The 22,820-nt window shown below is 40.0% G+C and overlaps 1 protein-coding gene across 1 annotated transcript in view; it reads left to right on the top strand.

Moving 5' to 3' along the window:
• Positions 1 to 17,640, top strand: part of HSPA4 (heat shock protein family A (Hsp70) member 4) — a 54,166-nt gene extending 36,526 nt beyond the window's left edge. The window contains exons 10-19 of the mRNA XM_055553642.1: positions 2,896 to 3,002; positions 3,609 to 3,742; positions 5,014 to 5,195; positions 6,216 to 6,305; positions 9,671 to 9,823; positions 10,699 to 10,824; positions 11,600 to 11,707; positions 13,180 to 13,299; positions 15,086 to 15,247; positions 15,427 to 17,640. Coding sequence (XP_055409617.1) covers positions 2,896 to 3,002; positions 3,609 to 3,742; positions 5,014 to 5,195; positions 6,216 to 6,305; positions 9,671 to 9,823; positions 10,699 to 10,824; positions 11,600 to 11,707; positions 13,180 to 13,299; positions 15,086 to 15,247; positions 15,427 to 15,630 — 1,386 coding nt within the window. The 3' untranslated portion in view covers positions 15,631 to 17,640. The remainder of the gene's footprint in view (positions 1 to 2,895; positions 3,003 to 3,608; positions 3,743 to 5,013; positions 5,196 to 6,215; positions 6,306 to 9,670; positions 9,824 to 10,698; positions 10,825 to 11,599; positions 11,708 to 13,179; positions 13,300 to 15,085; positions 15,248 to 15,426) is intronic.
• The last annotated feature ends 5,180 nt before the right edge of the window (positions 17,641 to 22,820 follow it).

Raw genomic sequence — 22,820 nt, forward strand, 5'->3', positions numbered from 1 at the left:
ACAGTCAAAGGCTTTGGCATAGTCAATAAAGCAGAAATAGATGTTTTTCTGGAACTCGCTTGCTTTTTCCATGATCTAGCTGATGTTGGCAATTAGATCTCTGGTTCCTCTGCCTTTTCTAAAACCAGTTTGAACATCTGGAAGTTCACGGTTCACATATTGCTGAAGCCTGGCTTGGAGAATTTTGAGCATTACTTTACTAGCGTGTGAGATGAGTGCAATTGTGTGGTAGTTTGAGCATTCTTTGGCATTTCCTTTCTTTGGGATTGGAATGAAAACGGACCTTTTCCAGTCCGGTGGCCACTGCTGAGTTTTCCAAATGTGCTGGCATATTGAGTGCAGCACTTTCACAGCCTCATCTTTCAGGATTTGAAATAGCTCAACTGGAATTCATCACCTCCACTAGCTTTGTTTGTAGTGATGCTTTCCAAGGCCCACTTGACTTCACATTCCAGGATGTCTGGCTCTAGGTGAGTGATCACACCATCGTGATTTTCTGGGTTGTGAAGATCTTTTTTGTACAGTTCTTCTGTGTATTCTTGCCACCTCTTCTTAATATCTTCTGCTTCTGTTAGGTCCATACCATTTCTGTCCTTTATCGAGCCCATCTTTGCATGAAATGTTCCCTTGGTATCTCTAATTTTCTTGAAGAGATCTCTACTGCTAAGTCACTTCAGTCGTGTCTGACTCTGTGCGACCCCATAGATGGCAGCCCACCAGGCTCCCCCGTCCCTGGGATTCTCCAGGCAAGAACACTGGAGTGGGTTGCCATTTCCTTCTCCAATGCATGAAAGTGAAAAGTGAAAGTGAAGTCGCTCAGTCGTGTCCGACCCTCAGGGACCCATCTCTAGTCTTTCCCAATATGTTGTTTTCCTCTGTCTTTGCATTGATCGCTGAGGAAGGCTTTCTTATCTCTCCTTGCTATTCTTTGGAACTCTGCATTCAGATGCTTTTATCTTTCCTTTTCTCCTTTGCTTTTCGCTTCTTTTCTTTTCACAGCTATTTGTAAGGCCTCCCCATACAGCCATTTTGCTTTTTTGCATTTCTTTTCCATGGGGATGGTCTTGATCCCTGTCTCCTGTACAGTGTCACGAACCTCAGTCCATAGTTCATCAGGCAGCCTATCTATCAGATCTAGTCCCTTAAATCTGTTTCTCACTTCCACTGTATAATCATAAGGGATTTGATTTAGGTCATACCTGAATATGGTCTAGTGGTTTTCCCTACTTTCTTCAATTTCAGTCTGAATTTAGCAATAAGGAGTTCATGATCTGAGCCACAGTGAGCTCCTGGTCTTGTTTTTGTTGACTGTATAGAGCTTCTCCATCTTTGGCTGCAAAGAATATAATCAATCTGATTTCAGTGTTGACCATCTGGTGATGTCCATGTGTAGAGTCTTCTCTTGTGTTGTTGGAAGAGGGTGTTTGCTATGACCAGTGCATTTTCTTGGCAAAACTCTATTAGCCTTTGCCCTGCTTCGTTCTGTATCCCAAGGCCAAATTTGCCTGTTACTCCAGATGTTTCTTGACTTCCTACTTTTGCATTCCAGTCCCTTATAATGAAAAGGACATCTTTTTTGGGTGTTAGTTCTAAAAGGTCTTGTAGGTCTTCATAGAACCATTCAACTTCAGCTTCTTCAGTGTTACTGGTTGGGGCATAGGCTTGGATTACTGTGATATTGAATGGTTTGCCCTGGAAACGAACAGAGATCATTCTGTCGTTTTTGAGGTTGCATCCAAGTACTGCATTTCGAACTCTTTTGTTGACCATGATGGCTACTCCATTTCTTGTGAGGGATTCCTGCCCGCAGTAGTAGATACAATGATCATCTGAGTTAAATTCACCTATTCCAGTCTATTTTAGTTCGCTGATTCCTAGAATGTCAACGTTCACTCTTGCCATCTCCTGTTTGACCACTTCCAATTTGCTTTGATTCATGGACCTGACATTCCAGGTTCCTATGCAATATTGCTCTTTACAGCATCGGATCTTGCTTCTGTCACCAGTCACATCCACAACTGGGTATTGTTTTTGCTTTGGCTCCATCTCTTCATTCTTTCTAGAGTTATTTCACCACTGATCTCCAGTAGCATATTGGGCACCTACCGACCTGAGGAGTTAGTTCATCATTCAGTGTTCTATCTTTTTGCCTTTTCATACTGTTCATGGGGTTCTCAAGGCAAGAATACTGAAGTGGTTTGCCATTCCCTTTTCCAGTGGACCACGTTGTGTCAGACCTCTCCACCATGACCCGCCTGTCTTAAGTGGCCCCTCGGGCATGGCTTAGTTTCATTGAGTTAGACAAGGCTGTGGTCCTAGTGTGATGAGATTGACTAGTTTTCTGTGAGTATGATTTCAGTGTGTCTGTGTTAACATTCCCTGGTAGCTCAGAGGTTAGTGTCTGCTTGCAGTGCGGGAGACCTGGGTTCGATCCCTGGGTTGGGAAGATCCCTTGGAGAAGGAAATGGCAATCTACTCCAGAATTCTTGCCTGGAGAATCCCATGGATGGAGGAGCTTGGTGGGCTACAGTCCACGGGATAACAAAGAGTCGAACACGACTGAGTGACTTCACCGCTTATTTGGACTTCCCTGGTGGCTCAGATGGTAAAGCGTCTGTCTGGAATGTGGGAGACCTGGGTCTAAGCCCTGGGTTGGGAAGATCCCCTGGAGAAGGAAATGGCAAGCCACTCCAGTACTCGTGCCTGGAAATTCCCATGGACAGAGGGGCCTGGTAGGCTACAGTCTATGGGGTCACAAAGAGTCGTCACCACTTATTTAGATACTGCTAAATTATTAATGTAAGTAGATGCTCTTCTGAAGTCATTTTTCTTATAGGTCTTACATAGTTCATAAGCCTATTTGACAAATGGAGTTTTTAAAAATTCTTATTCTAGTGTGCAATCTTATCGCCTGCTTTCAAAGTCAGAGAATTTTCTATCACTGATGTAGTGCCATATTCAATATCTCTGAGATGGAATTCTCCAGCTGAAGAAGGGTCAAGGTAATTTTTTAAATGATTTTTGTACTTAACAAGTTAAGTCTTGGTAAATACTCTGTTTCAGCTTACACAAATCTCTTATGTTATAGTGCATGAAGCAAAGTGATTATTTACTTTACTCATCAGAATAAGTTTGTGTCCTTATTAATTTTGTTTATTTGATCCTGCTGAAATAATTGGTGCCTTTTATGTGCCCTGGTGGCTCAGACGGTAAAGAGTCTGCCTGCAGTGCAGGAGACCTGTGCTTGATCCCTGGGTTGGGAAGATCCCCTGGAGAAGGAAATGGCAACCCACTCCAGTGTTCTTTCCTGGAGAATCCCATGGGCGGAGGAGCCTGACAGGCTGCAGTCCCCAGGGTCGCGAAGAGTCGGACACGACTTCACTTTAACTTTTACTTTCATATGTCGAAGTGTGTGTGTGTGTGTTTAAAACTGATACTGTACATAAACACACTTACATTTTTTGTTTTTCTTGGAAACTCTTATGAACTAGAAATGATGCCAGTTGAGAAGAGTAACTAGAGTTGTACAATAATTACAAAACTAGAATACCTGGGTAAAAGTGTTAGAAATGTCTTAAATTTGTGTTTGTCTTTTTTCCTCCATTCAGTGACTGTGAAGTCTTTTCAAAAAATCATGCTGCTCCTTTCTCTAAAGTACTCACATTTTATAGAAAGGAACCTTTCACTCTTGAGGCTTATTATAGCTCTCCTCAAGATTTGCCTTATCCAGATCCTGCTATAGGTAAGTAAAGAGTTGGGAATTAAGAAAATTGTGTACTTGGGAGAATGGGAATAGCAAAGCAAGTATCGTATACGGAAATGTGAGTATTTTAAATCACATGCACAAAAAAACCTTTCAGAATGGGAATAGCAAAGTGAATATAATATACTGAAATTTGAATACTTTAAATCACATGTACAAAAAAACCTTTCAGTTTTATTATCAGGTTCAGAACCAGCAGGATGGTCATTATTTAATTGGATCTCCTCCTGTGGACCGAAGTTCTTTTTTTTTAATAAGATTTTTAAAATTAATTTTAATCAGTTAAAAAATTTTTTGGCTGCACCATGTGGCTTATGAGTTCCTAGTTCCCTGACCAGGAATCAAACCTGTGCCCTTGGCAGTGAAAGCATGATGGAGTCCTGACCATTGGACCACCAAGGAATTCCCTGGGCTGTAGTTCTTGGTTAATGCACATTATTTATTGTTATACTTTGTGCATACTGTGATGCTGGTTACTGAAAGTATTCAATTCTGACCCTAACATAGAGTTAGGTGTACACAGAAAAATTATTAGCAGATTGTGATAATCAGTCATAGGCTATGGAACCATGTTGTCTTCATTGTTTATTGACTATGAGAAACTTAGTATCTGGAAATAATAACAGTTGAGGAGAGAGAATCTAGAGTTAATGATAATTACAGAACTATACATGCGTAAAGTATTAGGAACATCCTGAATGGCACTTAGAAGCTTAGAAAGTTAACCTACTGCGTTTTCCTCACTTGTAAAACAGAAATAAACATGATAATTAATAGTTTACAGAGTTTTATGACATTAAAAACATGAGCAAAACGCTAGTATAGTAACTGAATCTAGAAATGGCAGTTTCTTAATAAGTGACAATATGGAATCTTTGGGGTTTTCAGTAGATGAAAATGTGACCAATCTGTTCTAGGAATTTACTCTGAAGCGACTTAGCAGCAGCAGCAGCAGCATATAAAGATGAATTGGGATAAGGGACTGGAGGGAAGGACATGTTTGAAGAGTTAGGAGATACTTGAGTTCTTAATTGGGAGAAGATGATTAAAAGTTTGGTTATATGTGAAAGAAGAAGGAGAAATCTGATGATGTATTAAGATTCTAAGAGTGCCCAGTTTGCTTATTTGAAGTATCGTGCTGCTGACCTTTCACTGAGAAATGGACATAACCTGGCAGTATGGGCATATATTTGTGTTTGAATTCATCCTCTTAGGTTACGTGTTCTCTTTTGTGTTTCATACGTCCTTAGCTCAGTTCTCAGTTCAGAAAGTCACTCCTCAGTCTGATGGCTCCAGTTCAAAAGTGAAAGTCAAGGTTCGAGTGAATGTCCATGGCATTTTCAGTGTGTCCAGTGCCTCTCTAGTGGAAGTGCACAAGTTTGAGGAAAATGAGGAACCGATGGAAACAGATCAGAATGCAAAGGAGGAAGAGGTAATCTAGATAATTTTATACCATTTTAGGCCATTTATAATGGCTCAGAGGTGACACTTGTCTAGAAATTCTAGCAAATAGGGTGACAGAGCTGCTGAGAGTAGGTTTGCATGCATAGCCCATCATGTGTGAACTAGCACGAAGTCTTATATGGAATTTGTATAGAAATGGGACATAGTTGGCTTCCTCCTTTAGACCATGCGCTTGTTAATTTGAGTTATTCTTGATTCTTTTGTGATTACTGGAGAATGCTGGTTTCAGTTGATTATTTCCATAGGTAGCATAGAATTCACACTCATCTGTTGAAGTCATGCACTGGGCCTTGTCCTTACTGTGTGTAAAAATCAAGGCTTTATAAAACTGCATGAACTGATGTTCAGGTCTCATCCCCACAGATTTTGTTAAAGTTGGTCTGGGCTACAGCCCAGGTAGGTGTTGGTTTTAAAAACCTCTGAGGCTATTATAATACGCCGTAGGCATTGAAAGCTAGTGTGATTCAAGGTCTCTACAGACATCTTTATTATTGGCAGGCTTTGTTCTTTTAAGCACTTCTAACAGAATTTTCAAGGTGTCCACTTCCCTAATGCATACAGTGGTTGTACTTTTGAGGATGAAATGTCTGATTTTAAAAACTACTGTAAGGAGAGAAATGTGTTCATGAGGAAGCAAGGAGAAACTCATGTTCTCTTCAGATTTTATTGTGTTAAATATTGCCGCACTATGTACTTCTGAGTACTGCTGTGGCTTTATAATGGAGTTCTGTAACCACTCTTGTTTATATAAGGGCAGGCAAATGTTATCTCCGTTGCACAGATGTAGTAACTGAGATCCAGAGAGGAAAACTTCTGTGTTCTAAGTATAACATATATGTCATAGCTGGAATTAGAGTCTGGTTTGTCTGATTGCTGGTAATTATCAGGAATTCCATATCCTGTGATTTTGCCACTGTGTCGTGAAAGTTGCTTTAGTCTTTCGCTAGTATTTTCCTAGTTTCAGAATTCGATGTGACCTGTTTTTCAGAAGATGCAAGTGGACCAGGAGGAGCCACATGTTGAAGAGCAACAGCAGCAGACACCAGCAGAAAATAGGGTGGAGTCTGAAGAAATGGAGGTATAAATTGTATTTTACAGTGTGATTTGCTGTCTTTTTACATACATGGTTTTGACCTGACATATTATATCTCAGAAGGGGATTAGAAATCTTCATTTCTTTGAACAGTCCTTTTTTTTTTTGGTGTTGAAATAGAATTTATTTAGAATAGTTTTTTGTTTAAAAAATCCCCCTAATCTAAAAGTTTGGCTTTCAGCACATATCAGGTTGCTGCCTTATCATATTCAGGCTGCCTTAACAGCCTTTAGAAATATTAAAATTGTAAACATTAATGAAACACTCCAAGTCTTCCTTAAATAATGTATGACAAGTTCCACTCTAGTACTCTTAAAGGCAAAGTTATATCAGTTCTCATAATTTTGACATGTTGTAGTCTTTATAATTTAAGAGATCAATGTAACATTCCCCTAAAGAGCTGTTTATAACACTGTGTATCAGGAAGAGAGAGAATACAGAGGTCTTCAGTTCTGCCTTGCATAGAGATAAAACTCAATAATATCAACTCCACAATACTTAAAAGCCTTTCATAAAAAAAGTAACAACTTTCTGCTTTAGTTTCCAAGAAGCCAGAAAACTGATCTCTAAATTTGAAGCTTTACGTCCCTCTGCCTCAAATTCTGAGATGCTCTTTTGATTTACACCAGTTTTACATGAGACCGATTGTCCCATTTAAGAATGGTCTGAATATTGTGATTTTCTTTTTTTAAATAAATATTCAACTGGAAAATCCTTGGGCAAGGCCTTACCAATCAGTATTTTAATATTGAAAATTGAAGTGTTTAACATAATATAAATTCGCTTAGGCCTTGAAGCTTTTAAGTTCCTTTCAGACCAAAAGCTCTCAGTGCAGTGGGGTGAAATTGAGAGCTATGTGGTGGACTTTATTTCCCACCGTGATAAAACTAGATTTCTGCAGATCTTGTAGCTCTGTCATGTCAGTGTAGTTTCAGAGTCTTACTATTTACTATTGTAGTTTTCCAGGTAATTTATAATGGCCCAATCTTTTGATACGTAGCCTAATACAAAAGAAATCGAAAGGAGAAAATTTCAAATCATTTGCTTGAGATTACAGGACTGTATTATTGTTGAAATGTCTGTCTCAAGCAGTGTGAATCTGTTAGCAGTGAGCCTTGGGGTCCTCGGGAAGTCCATGGGAAATAAAAGACCTTGTAAACTTGGCTAAGGTTGTGCAGCACCCATCAGTCCCACTCATGAGACTATGCTGCTAATCCCCTCTCTGCCAGTATATTTGAAGTCTTAAAGCAAGATTTTGTAGTGTGTTTGGAAATTGTGTTTGGCAAGATGGTCTTTGAACTTTAGTCTGGATGGCATGTAGGAAGAAAGCACTCAGAAGTCCTAGTTTGACTAGTGATTGGTTCATGCTGGTTTCTGAATTGCTGTTACTAATAGTCATCTTACCCATAACTTACTCTTTGCTAATAGTGAAACATGATTTTTTTGAATTTTGTCAACTCTTCTGAAACTTATCTTTACCTTGAAATACTGTTCTAAATAATAATATATTGACATACAGTTTGTAAATAATATTGAAATGAATGTGTAACATTTTTGGGTGCATTACAACCTGTTCTTTAACTTTTCAGTTTTCATGTTTAAATTTTGGCATCAGCATTGAAAACAGCTTTTCTTACAAATTATTTATGACATTGAAGGGTATAATCTCACCTCCTAAGGTATTTCTGATTGTGGCATTTAAAAAAGTTTGGCAGAGCCTTTAGGAAGCTCAAGTCTGGTACCCATTTTCATGTCGGTTAACAAACTTTAATTAATTTAACTTTGCAAATAATTGTAAAAAGAGAAAATAATGGACAGAGGAAATCATGCTCACAGATGTTTAGTGTCTTGTAGGCCTTTTCGGAGGTGAAGACCTGTTGTTGCCTGGGTTGGGGGCAGCAGTGGGGGAGAGAAATACCTATTTTACTTTGTTCTTGAAGGTGGGGGAGGAGAAAGGAATGAGGTGGGCCTGACCTTTCCTCCTCCCCCCATCAGGCCTTAGAGGTGTGGGAAGTTTCATGGAGTTATTTAGGTTCCTTTTGTGAGGTGGCTTGGGAACTGACACCTTTTATAGTATTGTTTTTAAAGGAAATAAAATACAAATGATAACATAAATTTCAGCTCTGACGTAAGATTTGGACAGGAGGTGGGGAAATGACTTTGAAATCTTGCCTCATGTCATAGAGAACATTATATTCCAGATTATTTGAAAGTTACAGATGAAGAATTAAAAACAGCTGGAATGGGACTTCCCTGATGGTCCAGTGGCTAAAAATCTGCCAGTGCAGACATGGGTTTGACCCCTGGTCCAAGAGGATTCCATATGCCACAGATCACACAGAAGCCTGTGCACCACAACTGCTGAGCTTGCTGCTCTGTAATAAGAGGAGCACCTCAATGAGAAGCCCTTGCACCACAACTAGAGACAGGCTGTGTGTAGCAGCCATGAAGGCCCAGCTCAGCCAAAAAGAAATAAATATTGAAAAAAAAAGCTGGAATGAATATTTTTCTAATCTGTGAATCAGCAGGAGCTTTGAAAGCATGAAAGCAGTGAAAGGAATCACAAAGGGAAAGATGGATGGGTTAAAAAATAAAAGCTTGCATAGACTAATAAAAGATTAGAAAAAATCTAGAAGAGTCAATCACTGGGGGTAAAAAAATCACAAAGATCCCAAGAGAATGGTGAATGAAATATGACTAGGCAATTTGGAGGAGTAAATATGCCTTATAAATGTATAAGAAAAGGTTATTGCCCCAATGAAAATAATAGATCACAGCAAATGAATTCCTCTTTGTGGCCAGGGTACAGCGAAATGGGCTTTCTTACTCCTTGTGAGAATTGAAATAGGTATAGATACTCTGGAAGTCATCTTATTGCTGTATTTCTGATCCTTAAAAATTTCATTACCCTCTCCCTACTAATTTCCTATGCACGTTTGTATGTTTAGATAAGAGTGGAAGACAATTAGAGAATATTTAATTGTAATGGTATGTTGATGGTGGGGTTATGGGAGTTTGTTTTTGTGGGTGTGTGTATGTATGTATATAAGTGTATATGTGTGTACAAATCAGTAGTATTAAGTATAATCACACTGTGATACAATCAGTTTCCAAAACTTCTTTCATCTGTCTAACCAAAATTCATTTCTTCTATTCGTTCTTCCCCCATCCTCTGGGAACCACCATTACTTTTTATCTCTATGGATTTGACTATTCATATATTTCTGACTTTGCAGATATTACAAGAAAACAAACTTAAGTTAGTAAAAAAGCAAAACCAACCTTTGAAACATGACCTATTTGGAAGCTGGAGTCTGTATGTGTGTACTTAATGATTTCTCTTATTTTAGACCTCTCAAGCTGGATCAAAAGACAAAAAGATGGACCAACCACCTCAGGCCAAGAAGGCAAAAGTGAAGACCAGTACTGTGGACCTGCCAATTGAGAATCAGCTCTTATGGCAGATAGACAGAGAGATGCTCAACTTATACATTGAAAATGAGGTGGTTATTTTAAGTCTGCTAGAGCAATAAGCTAGAACAGTAATGTGACCATAGTGTTCAAATGTTGTGTCTGGTGACCTTTATGCATTGTGTGGGGCTTGGGAACAATTGAACGTTTTGGGGTATTGGAGGACAAGTTTAATAGATCCCAAGATACATCATCAAAATTGTTTTATGCTGATACGTCTGTTGCTAAAAACTCTCTTACAAAATCTTTTAACATTTCGGGGAGGTATCATTCATGTTTTGGGGTGTGTGAGTTGGTTGTTCACTAGAGATTGGGATGTTTGAGGCCAGGGTCAGGGAAGTCGATCAGTGGGAGAACTCAAGAGTAGCCTTAATGTTCTGTTTATTAGTTTCTTTCCCTGTTACCAGTCAGTATGTAACTCTGGTTATGGTGAGTGATGCAGTGTTTGGGACCTTGGGGCACAATTATTCAGTTAATTGTTGTCTTTGAGGTTTCTTATGATAGGTACATTGGGTCTTAGAATAGTTTTATAGAACCTTTAGCATCTATACTATATGAATAATTTTTATTTTTCCTGGGTATGTAATACAAGCAGGTTATACCCACCTTGTGACAGTGAGCTAATAGTTTGTTTTAGTTCTTGTCTTAGCATTTTCCTTATTTTTACTTTTGAGTTTCCACATCTTGCTATTTCTTCTGTTGCTCTTTTTTTCCTAAGCATACCCATGAAACTCTTACTTGATCATCATAATTTACTGAGGACTGATGCTTCCAGCTCTTTTCTCGGATGATTTGCAGAACTAAAAGGATTTTGGAAAGAAGGCTTCTCTTAACTTTTATTACTATATTACTTAATGGTTAAGAGGAAATTGTCTCAGTTTTTTGAATGTCTGACTACTGTTCACAGGGTAAGATGATCATGCAGGATAAACTAGAGAAAGAGAGGAATGATGCTAAGAATGCAGTAGAAGAATATGTGTACGAAATGAGAGACAAGCTGAGTGGTGAATATGAGAAGTTTGTGAGTGAAGATGTAAGTATGTGCCGCCGTGTGTCTGCTCATTTTGTGTCTTCTGGGAGGATCCTTAAATGTACTTACAAGTGATGTTTGCATCTGTAGGTATACAGTAAAATGATTAAAAATATTTTTTTGGGGGGGCAGTTTTATATTGTTTTTTTTTATGTAGTATTGGTGGAGTGTTTCCTAAAGGTTAGTCTTTGTGCATCACTTTTTTTTGGTGTGTCACTTTTTGATACACTTGCATGCTATAATTTACCTAGGATTTTTCTTTAAAAAAAAAAAAAGCTCACTTTTCTCCTGATGCTTATTTTAACTCACTTGTTAGAAAAAGATTTAGGTATAATTGACATATCATTTTAGTTGTTTCAGATGTGCAGCATAACGATTAGACGTTTATATACGTTGTGAAATGATTACCATCAGAAGTCTAAACATCTATCACTACACATACTTGATTTTTTTCTTGTGATGAGAACTTTTAAGATTTATTCTCTTAGTAGCTTTCAATACAGTGTTATTTACTGTTAACTCACTTATTTTTAAATGTACTTTTTAATTCTGAAATTTTCAAACATATCCAAATGTCTCCTACAGTGGAGAAAATAATGTAATAAGCCCCCTTGTACCTATAAAGCAAAATAAGATTGTGTCAGTCCTGATTCCTATATCCCCATCTCCCAACTACCTCATGTTTTAAAGAAAATCCAGATGTATCATTGTGACTTTCTTTATTCCTGAATCAACTAATTTTTGATTGACTTAATTGCATTGTTTCCTTCATCTTTAGGACCGTAACAATTTTACCTTGAAACTAGAAGATACTGAAAATTGGTTGTATGAGGATGGAGAAGACCAGCCAAAGCAAGTTTACGTGGATAAATTGGCTGAATTAAAAGTAAGTGATTCTTGAAAGCGAAATGTTGTACTTTGCATGGAGAATACCTCAAAATTGTAATTTTCATGTTAAATGAAGACAGGTTGAAAGTGATTGAAAAGCTGTACTTTTTATCACTTAGTTTCACTGTTTTTTTTTTAAGTTGATGATAACAAAACAATTTTTCTGAAAATTGAGTTCAGACATAAAATGTTTGACTGAATTGGAGCTTGAGTGTGTTCTTAACGTCAAGAACCTGACAGACTAACAGGCTGTATTCCTGTCCTCTAACAGGCAGTGGCAGTGCAGTTGGAGCAGGGCTGTGTATATACAGCTTCGATTCTCAATAGAGCAGAAGTGACTGGTTTTGTATGTAAAGAAGTGAGTTACACTTCAGAGTTAAAAGTCCGAAGAATTATTTAAAAAGTTGAGGCCTCTTGTTTGGAAAAAGATGCAAGTACACAAGAACTTTTTCCATTTTTCTGGTTACTTAGTTTCTTGCTAAACTATTTTCCATTGTTGACTAACCTTTGGAATGAAATTGCTCAGGGACAGTAAGCACATGCAGTTTCCTGTCATTCTGGCAAGAATGTTAAGAGTCTCCAGTGAGATCCTGCTCATTGAGTTTTTTTATTTACTTTTTTTTTAATGGGACCTGTTTAACACATGGAAAGAGACAGAATAATAGCTTCAGCTATTGTCAGCTTATATCCAGTTTTGGTCCATTTCTGCTCCTTTCCACTTCCAGTTATTTTTAAGCAAGTCTCTTAGGTTATATTTAACCCCAGAATATATCAATGTGTATTTAAAAGAAAATATAACCTTATGCTGTACCATTATCACATGTATAAAAATTCCTTAACATTGCTATTAATATCACCATGTGTTCAGCCAGTTTTGAGGTTCCAGTTGTTTCATAAATTATTTTTAGCTTCTTTGACTCAGGATCCAAATAGGGCCCATACATTGTGTTGATATATCTCTTAAATCTGTATCCGTAGTTCTCCTTCCATCAGTTTCTCTTTCTTTACTTAGTTGATGAAAAAACTGAATCATTTGTCCTGGAGAATTTATTCCCAGTCTATATTTTACTCCTTTTCACCCCTGTGGTGTTTTATCTTATTGGTAAATTTATGGTTAGAGCTGGAAGCTTTGTAAGATACAGATGTAAATATTTTTGGCAAGTGTACTTCCTGTACAGTGTTTTATATCACTGTCAGGAGGCATCTCATTTTTGGTTGTCTCCCCAATGTATTTTGAGAACTAGGGTTCAGGTGACAAGTTGAAGTGGCTCCACATGGAACAGAATTGATATATTCTAATGAAGCCTGAGGATACTGTTTCAACGGTCTGGGGAAAAATATTCAACTTCTTATATATAGAACACAGAGATTAAATGAATTTTAATTCATAGTCAATCTTAGTAGAAAAATACTGCTTTTGTTAGTTTAAACTCCCCTGTGAAGAATTTGTATATTCTCTCTTCTGATAAGAATCTAGGTCAGCCTATTAAGATGCGATTCCAGGAATCTGAAGAAAGACCAAAATTATTTGACGAACTAGGGAAACAAATCCAACAATATATGAAAGTAATCAGCTCTTTCAAAAACAAGGTATCTTTTCTTTTTTTTCCCTCTTCCCTACTAATGTTTTGGTAGAGTTCTGAGACATTTTCGTAGCAGTTTTTTCTGTTATTTAATAACATTGTTTTCTTTTTGGATGTTAATGACGTATAATATTTTATTTAACCTTATTAAGAACTGGGATTTGCTGCTTCTCTTTAGTAAGGAGACTCAGTAATTGAGCAGTATTACTCAGTTTCCTTTTCTTGTTATGAAATGTTTCATTAGTGACTTAACTTGCTCTAGTCTGGTCTTAGAACACATTAGACAAATAATTTAGTTTGTAGGACTGTTTCAACAATAAACTTTGTGTGTATCATTTTCTTGAGTACTATATGATACTCCAAAATATATTATACCATTAAGTCTACACAGTACGTTTATGAAATAGGTGGTTTAATCCTTACCCAGGTTACTCTTGGGGGAGCTGGAATTTGGCCTGTGGTCTGGGTTGCTCCCAGACTTTGGTTAATAGTTTGGTTAATTCTGCTTTTATACTTTAGGTTCTTGATGTATTGTCAGTGTTCAGTTCAGTTCAGTTGCTCAGTCGTGTCCAACTCTTTGCGACCCCATGAACTGTAGCACGCCAGACCTCCCTGTCCATCACCAGCTCCCAGAGCCTACCCAAACTCATGTCCATTGAGTTGGTGATGCCATCCAACCATCTCATCCTCCATCGTCCCCTTCTCATCCTGCCCTCAATCTTTCCAGCATCAGGGTCTTTTCAAATGAGTCAGCAGTTTGCATCAGGTGGCCAAAGTATTGGCGTTTCAGCTTCAACGTCAGTCCTTGCAGTGAACACCCAGGACTAATCTCCTTTAGGATGGACTGCTTGGATCGCCTTGCAGTCCAAGGAACTCTCAAGAGTCTTCTCCAGCACCACCGTTCAAAAGCATCAATTCTTTGGCACTCAGCTTTCTTTATAGTCCAATTCTCACATCCATACATGACTACTAGAAAAACCATAGCCTTGACTAGATGGACCTTTGTTGGCCAAGTAATGCCTTTGCTTTTTAATATGCTGTCTAGGTTGGTCATAACTTTTCTTCCAAGGAGTAAATGTCTTTTAATTTCATGGCTGCAGTCACCATCTGCAGTTATTTTAGAGCCCCCCAAAATAAAGTCAACCACTGTTTCCCCATCTATTTGCCATGAAGTGATGGGACCGGATGCCATGATCTTAGTTTTGTGAGTTTTGAGCTTTAAGCCAACTTTTTCACTCGCCTCTTTCACTTTCATCAAGAGGCCCTTTGGTTCTTCTTCACTTTCTGCCATAAGGGTGGTGTCATCTGCATGTAAGAAACTTAAATATAATAAACTAAGCTTTCTAAAAAGATGAATTTTAAAATTTTACTTCTGAAAGGATTCTTTAAAAAAACTGTATTCATACTTATTTTGTTTCTTAACTTCGATGCCTAAACCTCCAGTCTCATATCTAATGACATGGCCTTTTTTTGCATTGTAAAATTATATTTATTTATTTGCAAAATTATATTTATAAGATTTTGTGTAAAGCATGTGTTGTTTATACTGCTGAAACCTTTTAATTGTACCTTGTGTATTCCTTTTGACCTTGAAATGCATTTTCTCTGTTTTAAAAATTAAGGTTACTTTCCTTTATTGAACTTTTAGGGAGTTGAATGTATAGCTTGTGAGGCTAGATGGGCTTCATTTTCGGAAAGATTGTAACTTTTTGGAAGATGCTGAAGAATTAGGCAGTATTTGAGTAGGGACAGTATTATTCTTTGATGCTTGTCTGGTTGGCTTCTGGTTATAGGAGGACCAGTATGATCATTTGGATGCTGCTGACATGCTGAAGGTGGAAAAAAGCATGAATGAGGCCATGGAGTGGATGAATAACAAGCTGAATCTGCAGAACAAGCAGAGTCTGACCATGGATCCAGTTGTCAAGGCAAAAGAGATTGAAGCTAAAATTAAAGTAATTCATGATTTTAAAGATTTAATAGTTTTTTCTAGTCAGTATTGGTATTATTAATAGAGAATTTCATTACTCCATCTTTGCTTACATCTTGGGGATAGGATAAGAGAGGGTGGACTTGGATTTTAGTATTCTATGTAAAATTACAAAAACCACTGTTTTCTCTCCTGTTGTTCTAGGAGCTGACGAGTATCTGCAGCCCTATAATTTCAAAGCCCAAACCCAAAGTGGAACCTCCAAAAGAGGAGCAAAAAAATGCAGAGCAGAATGGACCAGTGGATGGACAAGGAGACAACCCGGGCCCTCAGGCTGCTGAGCAGGGTACAGACACGGCTGTGCCTTCGGATTCAGACAAGAAGCTTCCTGAAATGGACATTGATTGATTCCAACAGTTGTTTATATTAAAACAGACTATTATAAAGCTTTAAGTTGTCAACTTTGTTCTAAATATCAACTAGAGCAATTAAATACTGGAGATTTCTTAGTCAGTTTTTAGGGGACTTGAGGGGGAGGGGATATCAGTAATGTATGGAGCATTTTGACTTCTAAATAGTTAGATACAGAAATGAAGTGCATTGTATCTTTTTCATAACGGTACTATTTAGAAGCCCAGTTAGTCTTACTGAGCTTATGCTTCACTCCTTTTATGTTTAATCATGCTTATACAAAGAGAAGTTTGTTTTAGAAAGTTGAGCTATAGCACAGGCTATACCTAGCTATCAAGCAAACTTTTTGTTATGACATAAATGACAGGAACTCTTAATTGTGCTTAAAAATTCTGCTGTGGAGGTTGCCACAAAGGCTCCCCGCCTGGTGTGGGGATGGGGGAGGGATCTCCCTCTGTTTCTGAGGGCTAGAGCATGGCATAGATTAACGTAGAACAGCAAAGGTGTGCTCTGAGCTTCACATGTCACTCCGCTCCCATGGGACTCTCCCCCCCCCCGCCCCCTGCCATCTTCCCATCTTTCCCAGATAAAAGGGGTTCCCATTACAAATGCCGTGTGTTGCTCTTGGGGAAATAGACCCTTTCACCTGGAGCAGGTTGTTAACTGAGGATTTTAAACCTGGAGGTTCTTCCTGAGAATGTATATTTCTGAAAGTATGTTCATTAATATCCCAAGCATCAAAGTCTAAATAATTTTCTCTTCAGAAAGTTAGAATTGGGTAGATGTATTGTTGGATATAGGCATGGTAAATTTAACTGAGGGATTGATTCTTGTTAATTATGGTATAAAGATTTGTATCCTGGCCTGCTTGTTCAGGTGAGAGATATTCTGTGTAAATTTGAGGTATAGCGTGAAGTCTTAGGACAAGAGTTAAGTTCTTTTTTGGCTCATTCACAGTCACTTATGTGTTAAGCGTTAACATCTGTCATGAATCTGCCAATGTGTATGTGTTAAACGGCTGACAGACTGTACAAAAAACTAAGATGCACTGGATTGTACTGGATGAGTCTGAAGTTAGTGTTAAAAAAGTGTGGTGCCTGACTTCAGCAGTGCCTCATTCTTGCTCTGCAGTCACCGTCAGGAGCACCAAAGCATTCCCTGTGGCAGTGCTTTGGGCGGTGTTGATAGGAGTGAGGCATTTGGGGAACTCGAAGGGAAACCTGTAGTATATTAGAGCCCAGAGCCGGTCCTTGCCCTAGAAACTGTTACAAGCTTTGTTGGTTACATTTTGGACCTTTGTAATAATTGTTAATCTGTATAACAGAGTGCTTCTCTGTTACTTTTGACTTATGTTGTTAGAAATAAGAGTATACCTTGCATATTTAGAATGAGTTTCTGTCCATCTCTGCACTAAAAAATTCAGACTGTTATAAGCTCTAAAGTGCTGTACAGAAACGTTGCTTAGAGGAGGAAGGTGGAAGTGTATTTATGTTGGTGTGTAAGCATGCATGGAAGCCTCACAGCACCAGGACTTGGCCCTGTTCTTAGAACATCCTTTGTCCATTCTCTACCTGTCCAGCTTCAAGAGTTCAGCTGGCCTGCTGTGAGGCCAGGAGCTACTTTGCAGTGCTGGCTGCAGGATTAAGCCAATGCTTATGCAACTTGACTCAGTCCTTAATGGCCATTTCTTCTAAAAATTTTCTTTGTGTGTGGGGAGGGTGTGGGACTTGGGATGGGGTTGAATTTGAGGTTTAAACTAGAATTAAGATGATGTGGTCTTCTTGCTCTCTGTTTAGACAGGCTTGCAGACCAATTGAATTTACATGGAGACCAGACCAGAGAGTAACAGTTGATGACTTGTGTGCAGACAAACATTTATCCAGGTTGCATTGTCTAAATTGGTTTGTTAAAGCTCCAGGTTACATTCTTACACAAAGAAAAACATTCAGTGAACATGAGACAAGTTTAGGAAAACTTAATAAAAAGAAACCTGTCTTACACGCTTAAGGAATGGTTTTCTTAATTTCATAATTGTGTGTGTGTGTCTGTGTTTTCAATAAAAAATTTTCTCTGGAGGTTAGCTAAATTCCAAGTTGTTAACTTTTGTCAGTGATCTCCATTCTGAAGAACATTCAAGGCTCAGCACATTGGGTGGCAGGAAGTAGTTCTCTTTCCATACTCAACTCTCCATGCTGAGTCTCAGCCCAGTTCTCTGGTTTAGGAATCCTTACCTTGTTCCTGTAACTGGGCCTTATTTTGAGGGTTTTTACAATAGCAGAAGGTGAGTTATGGCCCCACGAAGGCCAGTGCTAGGACTGATGCCTGCCCCTTCAGAGAACAGGACGTGGCCCAGAATGTGCTTTCAACAGTGGCTACCATGATAGTCGCAGTAGTGTGCGCACGCCTGTGTGTGTTATTGTCTATGTGGCGTGGTGGTGAGTGCTGAAAGGGGATGAAGCCATCAGAAGAGACCGCAAGTGTACAAAGCATGGCTTTCCTGTAGTTCTGCCACTTAATAGTCCCAGTGCTAGGCCTACCACGAGAGCCGGTACTCGCCACCTTGAATTGTTTGGAGTAAAGTTGCTTTTCTCTGGGCCTCTGGGAGAAGAGTGGAACCTGCTGGTGTGAGTGGGAAGCCTGGGCCCAGCCAGGCAGCTACTGATTATCCAGAGTGTAGCCATTTTATAGGCATGTTGGGAGTTGTGTGGAGAGTATAGCAGACCTGTTTACCTGGGAGAGGTACCAGCATTCTTCTATGTCACTGGGGAAGAGGGTGTTGGAGGCAGAGCTAGGGCTGGTGTTCAAGGTTTTGCAATGGGGCAGCTTCAGATTAATGTGAAGAACTTTCACAGCTCCCATGGGGTTGGTGAGGATTCACACAGGCTTTAGACCAGTGACCTCTGAGATGCTTTGTAAGGGAAGTGTCAGAGGTGAAAGGCGTGGTAGGGCTTGCTAGGGCCGAGAGACTGGAGTCCGGGTGTGGAGCACTGGGCTTCTAGCCTGCGGGTGACTGTTTTAGGGATGCTCAATGTGATATGTGCAGAGTGAGTGGGACCTGGGGGAAGTTGGAGGTAGAACTTTCAAAATCCGTGTTTTAGGGTTGTGAACCAAAAGAAGGGGTAAATGGTAAGTCTTGGTGCTGGAGGAAAAGGGAAGATGGAAAGTGATTTAAAAAAAACACCATGCTGTTAGGAGCGGGGGTGGGGGGGGTGGGCAGGGGGGGGAGTAGCCGGTCTTTGTGGGTTAATGACAAGGGCACGCAGGCCAGGATTCAAGGACCAATTGGCATATTATTGATCTGGCTTTTGGTAATACACTCTATATTTGGTTGATTTCAATCAGTTTAAGTGGCTTTAACAGATCATTTGTTACGTAAAATTTGTCAGTTATAAAACAATATGCACAATTTCTCATTTGGAGAGAACATGGAATGTGTGTGCATAAAAGTAAAATCTGGCTAAATGTTTCAGAATGAAATGGGTTTTTCTCAAGGTGGGATTGGAGTGATTTTTTGTTAGGAAATTTTTGCTTGTGTTTTCTAAGATTTCTGTAATAAGCATTTTGGAGTTTTCTAATGTTAAGCAGACTAGAAGTGCATTTGATTTATTTTTAGACTTTGTTTTACTTTGCTTTATTTTTGTATTGATGTGATTGCACCAGGTCTTAGTTGTGGCTCATGGGATCTTTGATCTTTGTGGTGGCATGCAGGATCTTTTCAGTTGTAGCAGGCATGTGAACTCTTAGTTGTGGCATGTGGGATCTAGTTCCCTGACCAGGGATCAAATCTGCTTTGGGAGCGTGGAGTCCTAGCCACTGGACCATGAGAGAAGGTCCCTAGAAGTATATGTTAAGAAGAATGGCTCCAGGGTTTCAAAGCTGGAATAAAGGACGCAATGGACAGATGGAGCTCCTGGTCTGTAGGAGTCAGTGCAGATACTCCTGGCAGTCTGGATAAGGTTAGGAAGTTGTAGAACATGGAACAGGGATCCTGTAGCTACAGCTGTTGTGGAAGGGAGCTTTGGAAGTCAGGGTGTGTTCCTGCCTTAGGGAGTAAAGGATGGTTTTTTGGCTGTGTCAGGAAGAAGTGGGGGCTTTGAAGGAAACAAGGAGCTGCCAGAGGGGAATGACCATGCCTCAGGTGGTGCTTGAGGGAGTTAGGGAGGAGGGAGTTTGAGAAGTGAGAGGTGGCAGTGGCTGGTGGGGTTAGCGGCTGTGGGGTTGCTTCAGGAACATGCAGTGAGCCCTCAGGTGGAGGATTTGGTCAGGAAACTTAGCCTAGTTAAGGGATCAACTTGGGGAGGAAGAAAGTTAGGCAGCATCCTAGGCCCACTGTCCTGTGTGCAAATGGGGAGAATTTCCACCAGTTACCTGGAGACTGGCATTCCTTCCCTGGGTAGTGCTCCCTTGCCTCTGGCTGGAGCAGCTCTGGGATATGACCCTCACTGCCCTGGTCATCTGAGCTGGATACTGCAATTTGGGGCAGGTGTCATAGTGTAGAAAAGAAGGAGAGGAACTCTTAAGTAGCAGGCTAGAGGCAAAATGGGAAAATGGCCATGTTGGGGTAGAAGCACCAGGAGGATAAAGGAGGGAGTGCGTTTCTGGTGGATCAGAGAAGGGAGGACCTCAGAGGATGTGAGCCAAATACAGAATGCTTTTCCAGATCTGTCCAATATACACAAGCAACTGCCAGGTTAATCCTGATCTTGTCATTCTGGTTTTGATACGGTGTTAAGGGCAGGGAGGGAGAGTAGGGGAAATACATACTTCTAACCTGGGATTTGCTGGTTTCAAAAACAACCCACAGAAAAAAATATATAGACAGCTGTGTTTGGGGCCCTTTTTCCATTGATTGGGTCTGTGTTTACATCCTTCAAAGGTCAGGTGAACTTGTAAGATTTGGAGTCCTGGGTCACGGAGGATCAAAATTCGTATCACAAGTAAGCAGGCCCTTACCACGTACATTGTTTTTTCTATGTGCATTTTAAAATAGACTATTCAGTCAAGACTTGGCTAAATGCCTAGGGGAGAGAAAACGGAAAACACTTGGAAAACAGTCTCAGTGTCTAAGCGAAGCATTGTAAATCCTGGTGAAGCATTTCTGAGGATGAGCTGAATTTAGTAGATGTTCCAAAAAAGGATGGTCCAAATAATAGTGTGTCTTTGAGCAATGTTGGTGGACAGGCCTCTAGAACTCACATGAGACTGCCGTGAGGCCCAGGAGGGTTGTGTGGGATAGAACTTAAAAATTGAGAGCGTACATGCAGTCCTAAATGAAGCTGGGTGAGGGGCCTTTCCTCTGTGTCTTGTCCTTATCTATATTTTCCAACTGAAGGATGGATCCTGCCTTGTTCACCACTGTCCCGGGCAGCCAGCGTGAAGCACAGAATTCTTGAATCCACACGTAAAATATTTTCAGTGAATAAAAACATGAGAACTATATTTGAAAACATTCAACTCTTTGTGGATGAGGAAAGGGTCAAAGCAGGCAAAGCTCACAGAGCAGGTGGATGGCGGAGCCAGGAATCCCTACTATGGTTTTTCCAGTAGTCATGTACAGATGTGAGATTTGGACCATAAAGAATGGCTGAGCACTGAAGAATTGATGCATTCAAACTGTGGGGCTGGACAAGACTCACAGGAGGATCAAACCAGTTAATCCTAAAGGAAAACAGTCCTGAATATTTACTAGAAGGATTGATGCTGAAGCTAAAACTCCAATACTTTGGTCATCTGATGGGAAGAGCCAACTCATTGGAAAAGACCCTGATGCTGGGAAAGATTTAGGGCAGGAGGAGAAGGGGGTAGCAGAAGATCCAATGGTTAGATAGCGTCATTGACTCAATGGACATGGATGTGAACAAACTCCAGGAGATAGTGAATGGAGTACATCAAGGTTGTATATTGTCACCCTGCTTATTTAACTTACTACATGCAGAGTACATGAGAAACGCTGGGCTGGATGAAGCACAAGTTGGAATCAAGATTGCCAAGAGAAATATCAATAACCTCAGATATGCAGATGACACCACCCTTATGGCAGAAAGCGAAGAATTAAAGAGCCCCTTGAAAGTGAAAGAGGAGAGTGGAAAAGTTGGCTTAAAACTCAGCATTCAGAAAACTAAGATCATGGCATCCGGTCCCATCACTTCATGGCAAATAGATGGGGAAACAGTGGAAACAGTGTCAGACTTTAGTTTTTGGGCTCCAAAATCACTGCAGATGGTGACTGCAGCCATGAAATTAAAAGACGCTTGCTCCTTGGAAGAAAACTATAACCAACCTAGACAGCATATTAAAAAGAAGAGACATTACTTTGCCAACACAGGTCCATCTAGTCAGAGCTATAGTTTTTCCAGTAGTCATGAATGGATGTGAGAGTTGGACTATAAAGAAAGCTGAGTGCCAAAGAATTAATGCTTTTGAACTGTGGTGTTGGAGAAGACTCTTAGAGTCCCTTGGACTGCAAGGAGATCTGTCCAGTCCATCCTAAAGGAAATCAGTCCTGAATATTCATTGGAAGGACTGATGCTGAAGTTGAAACTCCAATACTTTGGCCACCTGATGCGAAGAACCGACTCATTGGAAAAGACCCTGATGCTGGGAATGATTGAGGGCAGGAGGAGAAGGGGAGAACAGAGGATGAGATGGTTGGATGGCATCACTGATGGGATGTACATGAGTATGAGTAGGCTCCACTAGTTGGTGATGTACAGGGAATCCTGGTGTGCTGTAGTCCATGGGGTCGCAAAGAGGCAGACACGACTAAGCGACTGAACTGAGGGAAGCCTGTAGTGCTGCTGTCCATGGTGTCACAAGGGGAGTTGAACATGACTGAGTGACTGAACAATAACAAACAATCTTCTGGAAAAGTGTGTGCCTGGAATATGAGGCTTTTACCTCCCCCAAAACAATAACGCTGCATACTGCGTTATCTGGAGTAGCACTGGCTTCCTGACAATCCGATCCCCCTCCTCCAGTCAGTTCTGATTTGGTGTGATGTGAGCGGCAGGGTTGAAGTGGCCACTTGAGGGCGACATCGCTCTTCCTTTGCCTGGTGTCAGACTAGCAGCTTTGCGCCTTAGGAGTCCTGGAGTTGAGGAGAATGCAGACAATTCCTCTCCTTTGGGATAGCTGAGAGCAAAACAAACGTGGTTTAACAGAGGCCTCAGGCTAGAAGGCAGGGAACT

Source organism: Bubalus kerabau, chromosome 1 (assembly GCF_029407905.1).
Source record: "Bubalus kerabau isolate K-KA32 ecotype Philippines breed swamp buffalo chromosome 1, PCC_UOA_SB_1v2, whole genome shotgun sequence".
Lineage (NCBI taxonomy): Eukaryota > Metazoa > Chordata > Mammalia > Artiodactyla > Bovidae > Bubalus > Bubalus kerabau.